This window comes from Oncorhynchus gorbuscha, linkage group LG19 (genome assembly GCF_021184085.1).
Source record: "Oncorhynchus gorbuscha isolate QuinsamMale2020 ecotype Even-year linkage group LG19, OgorEven_v1.0, whole genome shotgun sequence".
Lineage (NCBI taxonomy): Eukaryota > Metazoa > Chordata > Actinopteri > Salmoniformes > Salmonidae > Oncorhynchus > Oncorhynchus gorbuscha.
Genome location: NC_060191.1, coordinates 21,952,209 through 21,970,911, shown reverse-complemented (window position 1 = coordinate 21,970,911; position 18,703 = coordinate 21,952,209). Strand labels below are relative to the sequence as shown.

At 44.6% G+C, this 18,703-nt stretch overlaps 2 protein-coding genes across 2 annotated transcripts in view; one reads left to right on the top strand and one right to left on the bottom strand.

The window, feature by feature from the left end:
- Window positions 1-1,208, top strand: part of vwdel (von Willebrand factor D and EGF domains-like) — a 28,552-nt gene extending 27,344 nt beyond the window's left edge. The window contains exon 31 of the mRNA XM_046316228.1: window positions 69-1,208. Coding sequence (XP_046172184.1) covers window positions 69-83 — 15 coding nt within the window. The 3' untranslated portion in view covers window positions 84-1,208. The remainder of the gene's footprint in view (window positions 1-68) is intronic.
- Window positions 1,209-1,384: 176 nt separating this feature from the next.
- LOC124006298 (von Willebrand factor D and EGF domain-containing protein-like) lies at window positions 1,385-3,716 on the bottom strand. Its single transcript, XM_046316227.1, has 5 exons — window positions 3,374-3,716; window positions 3,097-3,192; window positions 2,742-2,846; window positions 2,366-2,461; window positions 1,385-1,723 (listed from the first exon to the last, which is right to left on the bottom strand). Exons 1-5 carry the CDS (start codon window positions 3,612-3,614, stop codon window positions 1,611-1,613), a joined length of 651 nt encoding a protein of 216 aa, XP_046172183.1. The 5' UTR covers window positions 3,615-3,716; the 3' UTR covers window positions 1,385-1,610.
- Window positions 3,717-18,703: the final 14,987 nt, after the last annotated feature.

Below are 18,703 nucleotides of genomic sequence, written 5' to 3'. Positions count from 1 at the left end.
TGTTCATTAACAGTTTTTTTTTATTGTTGAGCGATTATATACTGTAAAATCTCTTTGCTCTTTTGTAGGCCCCGCTTGCATAAGGGAAATTACTGAAGATGCAGAAGTTTTACAAAATACACAGCGCAAATGGAGTCTTATTAGGCAGTGTGTGTGTGTGTGTGTGTGTGTGTGTGTGTGTGTGTGTGTGTGTGTGTGTGTGTGTGTGTGTGTGTGTGTGTGTGTGTGTGTGTGTGTGTGTGTGTGTGTGTGTGTGTGTGTGTGTGTGTGTGTGTGTGTGTGTGTGTGTGTGTGTGTGTGTGTGTGTGTGTGTGTCTTTGTACATGAACAGGGGGACTGGATATATTGCACGTATCTAATTGTCCCTGTTTTGTTACTACCTCAATGCTCAAGGTAGCACATTGATGTATGCCCTTGCATAAGAAATGCATAACATATTCATAAACAATGCATAATACTGTCTAAAACACTGCATATTCATTCAGAAATGTTTATGCCAATCGTGTTGATGTCTCAAAAGCTACGTTTACACAGGCAGCCCAAGTCTGATCTTTTTCCACCAATCAGATCTGCTCTTTTGACAGTAATTGGGCAAAAGATCAGAAATGTTCTGCCTGTAAAACGCAGCCAAACTATGTAATCTAACATAGACATTCATTCATGTATTTTAATGCATACAAATGTGTTTTATAATCCTTATCCTAGGCTTTTATACAAAAGCGTTACTGCACACAGTATTATGTTGGAGTAAGAGAAGAGGATCAGATGAAAAACTAGTTGATGGTTTATTGAAAAACAATCTGGCTTTATATGATATTAATACCCACTTTTCTATTTGTTTTGTTCCCTGTTATTGATTTGACCTAAGTTTTTTCGACTCTGGTCTATTGTGGTACCGAAAGTGTTTTTATTTCCTAAACTATTGTGCACTGTTGTTTCATACTTAATATGTATGGAGAAATAATAATATTCTTATTTTTACGTCACACCTGCCTTGGAAATATTATTAGCTTGTTTGATTTTTAGGGCCACTTGCCTGCAATTGTTTTGTGACTGTTGACGAGATCTGATGTAAGTATCAATTCAGATATACTTGATCACTTTTGTACATTATACTGTACATAGGTCAAAACATTTGTTATTTTAACATTTACACCGCGTTGTTGTAAATCACGCATATGGAAACAAAATAAAAAGTTATTGTGTAACTTGCTTTAAGTAACACGTTGAATGGTTGAAATACAATACGGTAAGAGATGGAGGAACACTTTTGTAACAGTTTAGTTACACTATTAATTGGCTACAGTATATTGTTAGTAAAATCAGTTCGCTAAGTGTTGTTTTACTGTAAATCATCTGACTGCATGATAAGAAAATAACAATAAACCTTTTATCCACATTTTATTCGTTATATAGCACAAACCCAAAATTGTATAGTAGATATTAAGTTAACAGCCAAATGTTATTGTTAACACAAAAATCTGTGGTTCTTTAAAAAAAAAACATTTTTACAAAAGGCAGAGAGACGATATCTAAAGCACCAGATTTGGAATGAATACAGTTCTACATGGCCTCTGACTGGCCCTCTTTGACCTCTGACCCCTAAAGGGTTAAAACACCTTTTTCCTCTCCTCACAGCGTGGTCCAGAGTAAGGAGGGCGACAGCGGCACGAATCGGGAGACAAACACTTGCCTCCATTCAGACAGGGCCGGTGACACACAGCTGCAAGATAGAGAGAGGGGAAGGAGACAGAGGGAGGGGGAAATGAGAAAAAGAGATGTTACATTAAGAGAGGAAGGAGGACTCATTATGTAGTCTGGTGGCCTCTTCACATCTGGGGAAACTGCTCAACAGAACAAACTCTCAAAACAGTCATTTTCAACAGATATCTCACATTGACAGGTTTCTCACTCAGTAGATTCTTTCAGGATAAAAAAAAACCACTTCTGTTAACAATTCCTTAATTTTCTGACAGTCTGATTTATATTTGTTATTCTTTAGCATGCCTGATGAACTTCTCTGCTATCTATCGTTTGACCCAAGTGTGTCAGTGTGTTACAAATTAACACACCTGACACACATCCAGAACAGATCAGTGATTAGGCTCCAGTTATGGGTTATACATTTGTTTGGCCTGTTGCCTGTATCTGTGTAAGTGTGTCTGCAAGTGTGTGCATCATTTACCGTGTTTGTGAGTCTGTTGCGGTGAGAGTAAAAAAAGTGCATACCTGAAAATGCGTGTAGTTTGTTGGTTGTGTGTGTGTGCCAAATCTGTGAGATTTGACATGGCATTTTAGTCATTTAGCAAACGTTCTTATCCAGAGCGACTTACAGTTAGTGCATTTCTCTTAAGATCTCACTCACCAGTGTGGCAGGCTCCACCCAGCCAGCCCTCTGGACAGCTGCAGATTCCTGGGGCCACACAGCTGCCCCCATTCCTGCACCCCTGGGGACAGATCGCTGGGGAAACATCGCAACAACGCATTCTCAACACTCCGGGAATCAATAAATCACCATTATACCTTTGGCCATGTGAAGCGTTTTCTTTGTCCCATTCGATAGTAATTAAATCAACTGTTTTTTAAAATTGTTTTAGTATGTGTGAAGGTATCTTGGCATTTCAATGAAGTTGTCAGAGGGTTCCGGAGAGGATTAATAAGCTACTGTTGATTAATAGGCCAGCTGAGCAACCAGTCTCACTGCTGGTTTCACCTCTGTATTAATTAGGAGGTTAACAAACCCTCTTGGCATTTGGAGCCAGTCCAGCTGGAGGGACAGATGCACTTGGCCACTCCGTTCACAGCGATGCAGTCGCCACCGTTCCAGCATCCACTATCACATTTCACTGGAAAAGACAAGACATACAATCAAATCATCCAATTACCTCTCCATGTTCTTAAACTGCAGTATAGGACTAAGACTTAACTCTCTACCCTTTTCAAACCACACTCTCCAAATAAAACATGAGGTTACTTGTACTAGCTTACTGTAGTTACCAATAAATATATATTATTACAATATTTAATCAGATGTTTAACATTAACCAAGCACCAACATACTGTATATCTAGAAGGTTAACATAATTAGTTAAGTACCTTTATGACAATATTTTCCTCCAAATCCAGAAGGACATCTGCATTTTCCAGGGCGAAGACACTCTCCTCCATTCTTACATTTGGGATAGCAGTTAGCTGTTCAAAACAAGAGGTATCAGCACTCATTCGGTAAAATCGTGCATATTTTCCATACATGTTGTGATTAAAAAATATATGATATACATATTTCATACATTCTTCAATGCATCACTTGTCTTTTGTAGTTTGGCTATTTTGTTTACTGTTTCCTTTCTAGGCAAATATAAAGTAACATCACCATACTGGCAGGTCTCTCCCTCATAGCCGCGAGAACAGAAGCAGGTGTTGTTTCGGATGCAGATGCCAGCATGTTGGCACGGAGGGTCGCACGTCGCTTTGAGGTCAAAAACAAAGGGCACCGCAACCCCTCGCGGAGCGTCCGAGCGCGCTAAGCAGATGCCCACAAGCGCAACCGAGCAGGCCAGCAGCGCGAGGTTTACCTTTATCGACGCGGTAAAGCAGCTGCGAGTGAGCACCATCCTCTTCACTTGGTGGACAACGGGAACTGGGGTTGAAACCAAGTTCTTCGAGCAATGACACCGCAAGGCTTCTCTCCACGTCGCCCCCACTGATGAACAGAGAAACTACAGCAGATGTTAGTCAGTCGAGAGAAAGGGTATGGAGAGGACGGGACCTATGTGAAGCTAGCCACAATATCGATTAACAACAGCAGTAGATATTGCTGTTCGGCTTTCAGATAAAAGTCCCTATTTGAAAGCAACGCAAATGGATAAAAAAATAGTGGGTTTCATGACATATTGGACTAGGAAATGCTACAAATAAAAAGGTTTTTATAAAATGTATTTAATTATTTGACAATATGCAGTAAAAAAAACTGTTGAAATCTGACTGTGGATGTATTAGGCAGCATGATTGCATTACGTACACTACATGACAAAAAGTATGTGGACACCTATCCGAACATCTCATTCCAAAATCATGGCCATTAATATGGAGTTGGTGCCCCTTTTGCTGCTATAGACGGACGATTCCAATGGACGAAACAGATTCGTCCTCAGACTGCCAGATAGTGAAGCATGATTCATCACTCCAGAGAACGCATTTCCACTGCTCCAGAGTCCAATGGTGGCAAATCCCCTCCTCCTTTCATTTCATGGGTGCACACTTCATAGGTAAGACTATACAGTTCAATATGAATGTTCAATACACACAATAGATTGGCTGGGGGGGGGGGGTGATTTGCCATGGTCAAAGTCCTGCAATATGAGCTATGACGCTAATATTTTTGACTCCAACACTATCATCAAGTATGCTGATGTCATGGCGGTGGTAGGACTGATCACCGACGACATTGAAGCAGCCTATAGTGATGAAATCAGAGACAACAACCTCTCCCTCAACGTCAGTGAGACAAAGGAGCTGATCGTGGACTACAGGAAACAGAGGTGCGAGCACACGCCCATCCACATCAATGGGGCTGTAGTGGAGCGGGTCAAGAGTTTCAAGTTCCTCTGCGTCCACATCAGTAATGAATTAACATGGATCCACACACAGGAGGCTGAAAAGATTTGGTATGGTTCCTCAGATCCTCAAAAGGTTGTTCAGCTGCACCATCGAGAGAATCTTGACTGGCTGCATCGCCGCTTGGAATGTCAACTGCAATGCACCCAAACGCAAGGCACAACAGAGGGGGGTGAGTATGGCCCTGTGCATCCCTGGGGCCGAGCTCCCTGCCATCTAGGACCTCTATACCAGGAGGTGTCAGGAGAAGGCCCAAATAACTGTCAAAGACTCCAGCCACTAAAGCCATAGACTGTTCTCTCTGACACCGCACTGCAAGCAGTAAGTCTGAAACATTTGACATTTTAGTAATTTAGTAAGTACATTTTTCCTCAATAAAGTAGCTATCGGGAAAGTCAGAGCTAGTAAGGGGGAAGAAAGTCAAGTGCAAGTGTTAGTTCACAAAGGGCTTTTTGTGTTGTGGGGGTGAGGAGGGGGTGCTGTGGGATTATTTAAGAAAGTCTTCGAATAGGTAAGATTTCAGATGTTTTTGGGAGATGGGCAGGGACTCTGCTATCCTAGCTTCAGGGTGAAGCTGATTCCACCATTGCGGTGCCAGCACAGAGAAGAGCTTTAACTGGGGTGAGCGGGAGCGGGAGCTGCCCTCCTGTAGGAATGAGAGGGCCAAGAGACTAGAGGTGGCAAAACGGAGTACTCGGTTGGGGTGTAGGAGTTGAGCATAGCCTGAAGGTAGGGAGGAGCAGTTCCTCTTGCTGCTACGTAGGCAAGTACCATGGTCTTGTAGTGGATGCAAGCTTCAGCTGGAAGCCAGTGGGGTGTGCAGAGGAGCAAGGTGACATGGTGGACTTGAGAAGGTTGAACACCAGGTGGGCTGCAGTGTTCTGGATAAGTTGCAGAGGTTTCATGGCAAAAACGGAGGGCCCAGCCAACAGCGAGTTGCAGTAGCCCAGAAGGGAGACGACAAATGCCTGGATTAGGACCTGCGCCACTTCCTGTGTAGGGTAGGATCATACTCTATGGATGTTGTTGAGCATGATCCTGCAGGAGTGTGTCACTGCTTTGATGTTTGCAGAGACGGACAGGGTGTTGTCCTAGGTCACACCAAGGCTCTTTGAGCTCTAGGAGGGGGACACCATGGAGTTGTCAACCATGATGGAGAAGTCTTGGAGCGGGCAGACCTTCCCCTGGAGGAAGAGCTTAAGGTGGTGGGCCGACATCCAAGCTGAGATATCTGCCAGGCACGCAAAGATGCATGTTGCCACCTGGGGGTCAGAAGGAGCGAAGGAGAGAGATAGTTGTGTCATCCGCATAGAAATGATAGGAGAGAGCATCTGAGGACATGACAGAACTGAGTGACTTGGTGTATAAAGAGAAGAGGAGAGGTCCTAGAACCGAGCCCTGGAGGACACCAGTAGTGAGAGTACATGGTGCAGTAACAGATCCTCTCCACTTCACCTAGTAGGAGCGTCCTGCTAGGTAGGATGCAATTCAAAAGTGTGCAGACCTGAGATGCCCAGCCTTGAGAGGGTGGAGAGGAGGACCCTGAAAAGCTTCTACCCCCAAGCCATATGCCTGCTAAACAAGACTACTAAATAGAGTGGCAAGATAAAGCATGTGAATCCATTATAATTACCTGGATTTCTGCATACATTTGTCATAAAATTGGATCTGATCTTCATCTAAGTCACAACAATAGACAAGCACAGTCTGCATAAACTAATAACACGCAAGCAATTATAGGTGTTCATGTCTTTATTGAACACACTGTGTAAACATTCACAGTGCAGGGTGGACAAAGTATGTGAACCCTTGGTTTTAATAGCTGGTTGGCCCTCCTTTTTGCAGCAATAACCTCATCCAAACCTTTTCTGTGGTTGCGGATCAGACCTGTACAATGGTCAGGAGGAATTTTGGTCCGTTCCTCTTTACAAAACTGTATTAAGTTCAACAATATTCTTGGGATGTCTGGTATGAACCACTCTCTGAGGTCATGCCACAGCATCTCAATCGGGTTGAGGTCAGGACTCTGACTGGGCCACTCCAGAAGGCATATTTTCTTCTGTTGAAGCCATTCACTGTTGATTTACTTCTGTGTTTTTTGTCGTTGTGCTGTTGCATCACCCAACTTCTGTTGTGCTGTTGCATCACCCACCTTCAATTTGCTTCATCAGATAGCCTTTCATTTTCCTGCAAAATTTCTTGATAAACTTGGTCATTCATTTTTCTGTCGATGAAAGCAAGCTGTCCAGGCCCACAGGCTGCAAAGCAGCCCCAAACCATGATGCTGCCTCCATCATACTTTACAGTGGGGATGAGGTTTTGATGTTGGTGTGCTGTACCTTTTTTTCTCCACACATGGTGTTGTGTGTTCCTTCCAAACAACTCAACTTTAGTTTCATCTGTTCACAGAATATTTTGCCAGTAGCGCTGTGGAACATCCAGGTGCTCTTTTGCTAACTTCAGATGTGCAGCAATGTTTTTTTTGGACAGCAGTGGCTTCTTCCGTGGTGACCTCCCATGAACACCATTCTTGTTTAGTGTTTTACGTATCGTAATCTCGTCAACAGAGATGATAGCATGTTCCAGAGATTTCTGTAAGTCTTTAGCTGACACTCTAGGATTCTTCTTAACCTCATTGAGCATTCTGCGCTGTGCTCTTGCAGTCATTTTTGCAGGACGGCCACTCCTAGGGAGAGTAGCAACAGTGCTGAACTTTCTCCATTTATAGACCATTTGTCTTACCGTGGACATCAAGGCTTTTAGAGATACTTTTATAACCATTTCCAGCTTTATGCAAGTCAACAAATCTTAATCTTAGTTTTTTTGAGATCTCTTTTGTTCAAGGCATGGTTCAGATCAGACAATGCTTCTTGTGAATAGCAAACTCAAATTTTGCGAGCGTTTTTTATAGGGCAGGGCAGCTCTAACCAACATCTCCAATCTCGTCTCATTGATCGGACTCCAGGTTAGCTGACTCCTGACTCATTAGTCTAGGGGTTCACACACTTTTTCCGACCCACACTGTGAAAGCTTAAATGTTGTCTTAGACGAAGATCAGAACACATTTTATGACCAATTTATGCAGAAATCCAGGTAATTCCAAAGGGTTCACATACTTTTTCTTGACACTGTATCTACTCAAATGGCTTCTACTGTCTGTTATTCTATACTGTTGCCTAGTCCCTTTACAGTAACCCTACTTATATATACATAGCAACCTCAATTACCTTGTACCCCTGCACACCGACTCGGTACTGGTACTTCCTGTATACAGCCCTGTTATTTTTACTTGTCATTGTTATTCACTCTGTATTTATACCTCACGTCACTATTTTTTTATTTTGTCTTTTATCTTTAACTCTGCATTTCACTGTTAGTCTACACCTGTTGTTTACGAAGCATGTGACAAATAACATTTGATTCGATTTTGAATATGTGTGTCAACGCTACAGTTGTGATCTGTGGTTGTCACTGAGTAGGCTGATATCCAAATTCAGTTAAAGCTGTACAGCCCAATATGAATGAATGTTCAATACGCACAATGGTTTGACTGAGGAGGTCATTTGCCACAGTCAAAGTTCCGCAATAAGACGCTAATACTTTTGTCTCCAACACCATCATTAAGTTTGCTGACGACACAACGGTAGAAGGACTGAACACCAATGACAATAAGAGCTCTGATGCTAATGTTTGTGTAAACTGTACCGAGTTGTAATCTGTGGGTGTCACTGAATAGGCTGAGACTCCATTCCACAGACAGTGCACACTCCATAGGTAACGCTGTACCTATACTGTATGTATGCCCCAAATGCAATTATGCAGTCTAACACATCCACAGTGGGATTTCATATTTGTTTTAGTATTTATATAAAAATGTATTGAATTATTATAAAAATATATATATATATTATATTACCACAAGCCATGCTTGTTTAGCATTATCTAGTCCAAATATGGCATAGTTCCACTATTTGTATCCGTTTGCATCACTTTCAATGCGGGACTTTTCTTTTGAAGGCAACTTGCAAATTTCATCATTGTGGCTAATAGTTATTGTGGCAAGCTTCACATTGGTGAGGGCAGGGTGGGATTGGGGAGTTTGAAGGTGGCCTCAATTTCCTCCTAGTCTCTCTGGGCTAAGTCGTTCTGCAGAGAGGAATGCCTGCCATTCAAAGTGAAGACTTGTTGATTTAGAGAATTGAGATAGCCTGATCACTGAACATTTACAAATGATTTACCATTGCACTAATCTCTCGTGGGTGGGCAGCTGACAAATTACTTGAGACTTTAGTTCTGGGTTAACCGAAATTACCATTGCACAGAAGTCACTCACTGTTTTGAAGTGATTTATTGACAGCTGTCTCTGAACTCTGTCTGGACTTTTCCAGCTAATGTGAAAGGTCAACAAGGGACTTCCTTGATGTTAGAGAAACCCAGTAGCGGTCCTTTTCCAGTTCACACAAATATTTGAATACTTATAGCTATTATGTCACATGCTCATAGTCTGGCTACCAGTCTTTTTAGCTTACACTCCTGTCAGGTTCCTACATAAACAGCCAGGGTTTAATTAAATAGGCCTAGGCATTATATTTTTTTTATTGCACATATAATTAAACTAACGCATTTAGTGATGTTCAACTTCAGTTCATTGGCACAAAACGTGTGCCAGCCAAAAATATTATTGTGCAATTCATGCATCTCCGCTGGCATCTCCACTGGCCTCTCTTACATCCATCCTCTCTCTATTCCTCTTATAACTCTTGAACCAGTAGTCTAGCCCAATGTGTGTCCCAATACACTGAGTGTACAAAACATTAGGAACACCTTCATAATGTTGAGTTGCATCCCCTTATGCCCGCCGAACAGCCTCAATTAGTCGGGGCGTGGACTGTACAAGATGTCGAAAGCGTTCCACAGGGATGCTGGCCCATGTTGACTCCAATGCTTCCCACAGTTATGTCAAGTTGGATGGATGTCTGTTGGGTGGTGGACCATTCTTGATACACATGCGAAACTGTTGACCCTGTTATGCAGGTGAGTGAGGACCCAAAAGCGATTTAACAGAAACAGAGTCTTTTAATGTCCAAACAGGGAAAACATAAATCCTCTATCTTTACAGGAGAGTCCTCCTTCTAGTAGTAGAGGAGAATTGCAGGGCTAGTGGCAACAGACTGCAGGTCCCTTCGGGTAGGCGCGGGCTGTAGAGGACAGAGACACCTGCTCACACGCAGCATCTGATGAAGAGGCAGAAAACGACAGGACGGAACAAGGGCAAAGCAAACAAGAATCCGACAAGGACAGAAGCAGAAACAGAGAGAGAAATAGAGACCTAATCAGAGGGCAAAAGAGGGGACAGGTGTGAGAGAGTAAACGAGGTCGTTAGGAGAATGAGGAACAGCTGGGAGCAGGAACGGAACGATAGAGAGAGAGAGAGATAGAGAGAGAGAAAGAAACCTAAAACGACCAGCAGGGGGAAACGAAGAGAAGAGAAAGCACAGGGACAAGACCTAACATGACAGACCCAGCAGCGTTGCAGTTCTTGACACACTCAAACCGGTTGGCCTGGCACCTATTACCATACCGCTTTCAAAGGCACTTACATCTTTTGTCTTGTCCATTCACCCTCTGAATTGCACACATACACAATCAATGCCTCAATTGTCTCAAGGCATAAAAATCCTTCTTTAAACTGTCTCCGCCTCTCCATCTACACTGATTGAAGTGGATTTAACAAGTGAAATCAATAAGGGGTCATAGCTGTGAGGAACTCAGCAGATTAAGACAGGTCTTCCTCCATGTAAGCCGACAGCGTCTGACGAACTTCAAGGCTGAAGGCACTCCACTCCGACTTCTGCCTCCTGGTCCGGGAACAATGGAGGGGCATAGCCAAACTGACTCTTGTGCGGGGACATACCAGTGGAGGAGGAGCGCAAGGTGTTGTGCGCGTATTCGGCCCAAACAATGAAGGACGACCATGTGGATGGGTTGTTAAGGGCCATACATCTGAGGGTGGTTTCCAGCTTTTGCTTGGCCGTTGGACTCCGGGTGGTACCCTGAAGATAGACTGGCAGAGACCCCTATGAGTTGGTAGAAGGCCTTCCAAAACCTTGAGGCGAACTGGGGACCTCTGTCGGAAACCATATCTTGAGGAATGCCGAAGACTTGGAACACATGGTTAATTACCAACTCAGCCGTTTCCTTGGCAGAAGGTAACTTAGTCAGGGGGACGAACCTGGCCGCCTTAGAAAACCTGTCGACGATGACTAGGATAGTAGTATTACCATGGGACGGAGGAAGGCCAGTAATAAAGTCGAACGAGATATGGGACCAGGGTCTGTGGGGAACAGGTAAAGGGTGAAGGAGTCCTTGAGGTCAGAGGTGAGAAGATTTGCCCTGGCATCACACCGGGCAGGCCTTGACGAAAGTAGCAACGTCTTATTTTATGGTGGGCCACCAGAACTTTCGCTGGATGAACTCCAAGGTGCGACCTACGCCCGGGTGACAGGTGAGGCGAGAGGAGTGCCCCCACAGAAGGACCTGGGTCCTCGCTGCCTTGGGGACAAACAACCGATTGGCAGGACCTCCTTTCGGACCTGGTTCGATAGCTTGAGCTCGTCTTACGGTATCCTCAACTTACCACGAGATCGGGGCCACGATCTTAGCAGCAGGAAGGACAGGCATGTCAGTGTCGTCTCGAATGGCAGGAGCGTAGACTCGGGACAAGGCATCCGGTTTGAGATTCTTCGACCCGGGCCGATAGGTGAGGATAAACTGGAATCGATTGAAGAAAAGAGACCATCGAGCTTGTCTGGAGTTCAACCGCTTCGCCTGCTGGATATACTCCAGATTTTTGTGGTCCGTAAGCACTTGAAACGGGTGAGAAGCCCCCTTGAGCCAGTGTCTCCATTCCTTCAATGCCATCTTAACCGCTAGGAATTCACGATCCCCCACATTGTAGTTCCTCTCGGCCGGGGTAAACCAGTGTGAGAAGAAAGCGCAAGGGTGGAGCTTCTTGTCTTCACCCCTTTGAGACAGAACAGCTCCAACACCAACCTCTGATGCATCTACCTCCACCACAAAAGGTTCATCCGCAGTCGGTAGTGTCAGGATGGGAGCAGAGAGGATGCACTGCTTGAGTCCTTGGAAGGCTGTCTCAGCTTCTTTTCCCCACAAAAACCTTGCGTTGCCACCCTTGGTTAAAGCTGAGAGAGGGGCTGCCACCAAGCTGAAGTTCTTGATGAACTTGCGGTAAAAGTTTGTGAAGCCCAGGAAACGCTGAACTTCCTTAACGGACTTGGGGGTGGGACAATCCGCTACCGCCCCTACCTTCCTTGAGTCCATTTGGACTCGACCGGGTTCCACTACAAATCCCAGGAATTGTACTCGGGATGAATGGAATTCACATTTTTCCGGCTTAACGTACAAATGGCTGTCTAGGAGGCATTTGAGTACTTGTCTGACATGCTTTGTGTGTTCTTGAAGGGAGCTCGAAAAGATGAGGATGTCATCCAAGTAAGCAAACATGTTAAGCATATCCCTAAGCACATCATTTATGAGAGTTTGGAACACAGCCGGGCGTTGGTCAGGCCGAAGGGCATCACCAAGCATTCGTAGTGACCAGTAGGCGTGTTGAAAGCGGTCTTCCACTCGTCACCGGGTCTGATCCGCACAAGATGGTATGCGTTCCGCAGGTCAAGCTTAATGAAGACAACTGCTTCCTGGAGCAGCTCAAAGGCTGTGGCCATAAGGGGTAGCGGGTACGGACGGTTATGGCATTGAGTCCCCGGTAGTCGATGCAAGGTCGCAATCCATTCTTTTTTGGCCACAAAGAAAAACCCTGCTCCCGCCGGAGAGGTGGATGGACGCATGAGGCCTGCTGCCAGAGCGTCCTTGATGTAGGTATCCATAGCAGCTCGTTCGGGAGGAGATAGGGAAAAGACCCGACCCCTGGGGGGGGCAGGTGCCCGGAAACAGGTCAATGGGGCAATCGTAAGGTCTATGGGGTGGTAGCATGGTGGCCCTCTGTTTCCTAAATACCAGTTTGAGGTCATGGTAACACTCGGGAACTCGGGACAGGTCGATGGATTCTAGTGACTCGGGAGTAGAACTCGTGGAACTCGGGAAGATACAAGTGGCTTGGCACGTAGGACCCCACTGCTTGATAGTGCCCACAGACCAGTCGATGTGAGGGTTATGCTGTGAAGCCAGGGGTATCCAAGGACGAGAGGGAACTCGGAACAGGAGATCAGATGAAAGTTCATCACTTTCTGGTGTTGGGAAACTGAAAGTCGCAAGGGGGTAGTGAAATAAGTGACAAGTCCAGAACAAAGGGCTTCTATCCAATGTAGTAACCCTCATGGGGTCACTTTGAGGTTCAGAGGGAATGCGGCTCCAGAGTCTACCAAGGCTTGAAGGTGAAGCTTGTGGTTGTCCCAGGAAAGGGTGACTGGAATGAGCAGACAGGAATTGGACGGATGGGAGGAGGTTATGTCTCCCGTTACAGTCCCCCTAGGTCTGCACGGAACAGAGCGTTTCCCTGGAGCCCGGAACACGTGGAGCGGAAATGGCCTGGTTTGCCGCAATATAGACAGCATCGCTCCCTCATCCGGCGGTCTCTTTCAGCCTGGGAGATGCGTCCAATCTGCATGGGTTCTGGTGGAGCCAGCGAGGATAAAGGTGGGGACTCTGAGCTGGGACTGATAGGGGCTAGGGCGAGAGGTCTACGGTTGAGTTCTCTCTCTCAGACACTGGGCAATGCGCAAGGCCAATTTGATCAGGGACTCGAGATTGTCCGGTGGTTCCCGAGTGGCCAGTTCATCTTGGATAGTGTCGGAAAGACCCTTAAGAAAGCACACCGTGAGCGCCTCGTCATTCCAGCCACTCGCTGGTGCCACCGCGCGGAACTGGATAGCAAAGTCCGTCACGCTGCGTCGACCTTGGCGGAGAGTCAGGAGCTGTTTGGCTGAGTGAGGGCCGCTGGTAGGGCCTTGAAACACTCGCTTGAATTCCTCAGCAAAGGCAGAGTAGCTGGCACAGCAGGGACTTTGGGCATCCCACACAGCAGTAGCCCAAGCCAGGGCTTTTTCCGACAGCAGGCTGATGATATATGCAATCTTGGACCGGTCGGTGGGAAACGACGAGGGTTGCAGCTCGAAGGAGAGAGAACATTGGGTGAAAAACCCCTTACAAGCACTCGGATCAGGGGCTCTCGGGGCACGTGAATCTGAGGTACTGGGGTGGGAGCTGTTGCCGGGGGAAGTCGATCAGATATCTGCTTTATGGAAGTCAGCATCTCTGACAGAAGATGAGAATGTCTAGCCATTAAGGCCTCTTGCTGAACCAGAGTGGCTTCGTGGCGTTGGACAGTCCCCTCGTGGTGGGACAGTGTGGCAAAAAAGTCCTGGGAACTGGCTGCCTCTGGGTTCATTTTGGCTTTGTGTTTCTGTCAGGACCCGGTTACGAACCCGTAGTCGGCAAAAGTAATTCCAAGAGAACAAAGGTAATCCTCCAAGTCAAAAAGGTAAATCCACAAGGTGGTAGGTACAGCAGAAAAAGCCTCAAAAGCTAATCAAAAATAAATAAACAAGAACAAAAACAGAGTACCACAAGAGAGTCCAACTGGAGCAACAAATGTGCACAGCATCACTGGGGCTGGGTGCTAACATTCAAACACAGAGCAAAAAACTGAGGAAAACTAAGGGGTTAAATACAATCAAGGGAAACGAGGCACAGGTGCAAATAATAACTGGGAACAAGGGAAAACAAAAGGGTAAAAAAGCACAATGGAGGCATCTAGTGACCAAAACCGGAACAACCCTGGCCAAATCCTGACAAGTTGTAAATGAGAACTTGTTCTCAACTAGCCTACCTGGATAAATAAAGGTGAAATAAAAAATAAATTGAAAAAATACAAGTTATCAATGCTTCATTATTACGCTCTATGCATGATCTGATAGTTATTAGTCAGAATGTAGGCCTAATGTAGGCTATAGCCTGTAAAGTATAGTCTGCTGAGCTTGAAGTAGACCTAATTCACAATGGTAGGTACACTCTTAGAAAAATCGGTTCCCCATAGAACACTTTTGGTTCCAGGAAGAACCCTTTTTAGTTCCAAGTAGAACTCTTTTGGGTTAAATTTAGTACCCTCTGGTAAACGGGTTCTACATGGAACGCAATAGGGTTATACCTGGAACCAAAAAGGGTTATTCAAAGAGCCGAAGAACCCTTTTAGGTTGTACTAGGTAACTATATTTCTCCATGCGCTGACCAGCTGACAAGTGTCTTCACTGACATATTCAACCTCTCCCTGTCTGAGTCTGTAATACCAACATGTTTCAAGCAGACCACCATAGTCTCTGTGTCCAAGAACACTAAGGTAACCTACCTAAATGACTACCGACCTGTAGCACTCACATCTGTAGCCATGAAATGCTTTGAAAGGCAGTTTATGGCTCATATCAACACCATTATCCCAGAAACCCTAGACCCACTCCAATTTGCATACCGCACCAACAGATCCACAGATGATGCAATCTCTATTGCACTCCACACTGCCCTCTCACATCTGGACAAAAGGAACACCTATGTGAGAATGCTATTCATTGTTCAACACCATCGTGCCCTCAAAGCTCATCACTAAGCTAAGTACCCTGAAACTAAACACCTCCCTCTGCAACTGGATCCTGGACTTCCTGACGGGCCAACCCCAGGTGGTAAGGGTAGGTAACAACACATCCGCCACGCTGATCCACACAACAGTGATAGGCCTGATCACGACAACGATAAGACAGCCTATAGGGAGGAGGTCAGAGACCTGACCGTGTGGTGCAAGGACAACAACCTCTCCCTCAACGTGATCAAGACAAAGGAGATGATTGTGGACTACGGGAAAAGGAGGACCGAGCACGTCCCCATTCTCATCGACGGGGCTGTAGTGGAGCAGGTTGAGAGCTTCAAGTTTCTTTGTGTCCACATCACCAACAAACTAACATGGTCCAAGCACAACAAGACAGTCGTGAAGAGGGCACAACAATACCTATTCCCCCTCTGGAGACTGAAAATATTTGGCATGGGTCCTCAGATCCTCAAAAGGTTTTACTGCTGCACCATCGAGAGCATCCTGACGGGTTTGCATCATGGCCTGGTATGGCAACTGTTCGGCCTCCGACCGCAAGGCACTACAGAGGGTAGTGCGTATGGCCTAGTACATCACCGGGGCCAAGCTTCCTGCCATCCAGGACCTCTATACCAGGCGGTGTCAGAGGAAGACTCCAGCCACCCTAGTCATAGACTGTTCTCTCTACTACCGCATGGCAAGCGGAACCGGAGCGCCAAGTCTAGATCCAAGAGGCTTCTAAACAGCTTCTAACCCCAAGCCATAAGACTCCTGTACAGCTAATCAAATGGCTACCCAGACTATTTGCATGCACCCCCCCCTCCCCCAATTCTACGCTGCGCTACTCTCTGTTATCTATACATAGTCAGTTTAATAACTCTACCTACATGTACATATTACCTCAATTACCTCGACACCATTTACCTCGACACTGTTGTATCCGGCACATGTGACAAATAACATTTGATTTGATCATGGAAGGGAGAATAGGCTAGAGATAGAGAACATACATGTTTTGTTGGATTCCATCGACAGTGCACCTGGAAAAGTCATTTCCTTACATCTGGAAAAGGGAAAGTATATATGATCTATGGGGTTAAGATGTATTTACACAACCAACCCTAGTCTAGTCTGCTCCCCTTTCTAACTTCCTAGCCTACCTTACACTGATATCTACATGTCCTTTTCGGTGTGCTATGATATTTAGGGTTGTTTGTAGAAACACAATTGTATTTAGATAATTATTTCACACACTTGTTGTTTGTCTAGGCTACATCCCTGAAACATGAACCCATACACTGGCATCCATACATCCCTGAAACATGAACCCATGCCCTGGCATCCATACATCCCTGGGTTAATGTACTTCCTCAATAGCTGTAAAAGCATCATGTTACTTTCACCATTTGCACATTTTCTCCCTGAAGAACAACCATATTTCCGCACAAACTCAATTTTGTGAACATTGCATGAACTGCTTAACCCAGAAGTCTGAAACCAGATTCACATCCTTACACAGTCTACTTTATTTTCCAGATGTCTTGTATCATGCTGAGGAAGCACAGTAGCGTGCACACCATTACAAATAGCTCAGAATCTTGGCCATGAGTTTCAATACACTCTGAATACAGTAAAACTCAATCTCCCTCAGAGTTGGTGGTCATAAATGGTGCCAATGAGCACAGCACGTGACTGCATTTTGTCTTTGTCTGGACCCGGCTTCCCGATATGGATGGAACTTAAGCTGACGAGTAACGAACATGTTGTTACACATCATCAGATATATTGAGGCAAAACAAAATTGAGGCAGTAGCCTTCGATTATCAAAATAGAACTCAATTGATTGAACACGAACTTGATTCTAATATGATTGAAATACATAGGCCTATGAAGCCTATACTGTATTTACATTTTAATGCAGTCATCTCGGTTTTCATTTGAAGAATATTTTTATCCTCTGCTTCTTGTAACAATTGCAAAGCCATTGGCAATTTTTGTATTTCTGTTGAACTTTGTGGTCACAGAGGTGTACAAACATCCTTATTGTATGTTTAGTGGAGATCTTCTGTGTATAAAGTGACGCGGAAGGGCAAAAAAGCATCTAACGACTCACTTAGCTTTCTACGGGTGGTCTAAGGCAGTCGGTAACTAACGTGTTTTCAGGTGAAACTTTGGTAACAATGGTTTTGGTAAACCATTGAGGCACGAATCCCATTGAAGTCAATGGAACGACATTAGCATTTGTGCATCATGTTCAAAACATCTATAATTGACTTTGTTGAGCTTTTACAATCAATTTCAGATACTTTCAGATGATTTGGACATGGTGCGTGAAAAATGCTAATGTTGGTCCCATGACTTGAATGGGACTTGTGTCACAGATGCTAGAACGTTAGCATATGGAAACAGTGCCAGGGAAAATAAACTAAATCATGGATTGCTGTCATACCTTTTCCATAGACTGCTTACAGGGTAAAGAAACCAATGTGTAATTTTGTAATTTGGGTGAAGTATCGCTGCTTTTGGGAAACTGGGCCCTGGTTAATTAGGAACCGGTCCAAGTCCCTGACCTGAATGGTGGATAGAGGAAGTCAACTGCCGTTTTAACGACAGCAACAGATGTGAGGTAAGCATACCGGTACACACTGGAGACCTCAAGCACCGGTGAGCATCTGGAAGCAAACAAAGTAACACACTGACACACATCCAGTACAGTCTACAAATAAATTCCAAGGTCATACAGGATTAGTAGATGCATTACAATACAGCAAACAAACCTGTTTAGGATCTTGTAGAACTGAGAACCACATTGACACAATACTGTATGACAGAAAACACATGCTGTATACTGTCCATTTAGAATAAAAGTAAATTTGTTCACTAGAGCACCCTGTCAAACATAAACCTGTCTATTCTGTTTGACTTTAAATGTAACATCATGCTATTTTTAAGATGCTAAATATTGGACTTGGTGTGTTTTACACATGAATGGCATGCATTGTGTTGTTAATTACTTGGACTTCAATAGTGAGTACGGTAAGGTTTTTATGCAAACCTGTGCATATGGTCATTGGTCATTACAGAAACTATATTTTCATCCAACATTTACTAATTTCTACATTTAATTTCATTAAATTAGGCGCCACCCTGTGATAGTGATTGGTATTGCACATTTCTCCAACCTTTGAATTCTCCCCCAACTACAAAATATCAATTAATGCACCAAACAAAAACCTCAAAATATTCCCAGTTTCATGCAAGGAAAAAACATTGTTACATGTACTGTATGACTGGCAGTGGCTTACATGGACAGTATCCACAATTACAGTAGTACACAGTCAACGTACCTCAGTGAGGATTCAGAACGGATTTTAAACTGATGAAAGTTTTCTTCCTGGATGATTTGGGACATAATAATGTCACTTTGACATATCCAACAGTATATAGTGTGATTGTTCCTCCACAGAGTAA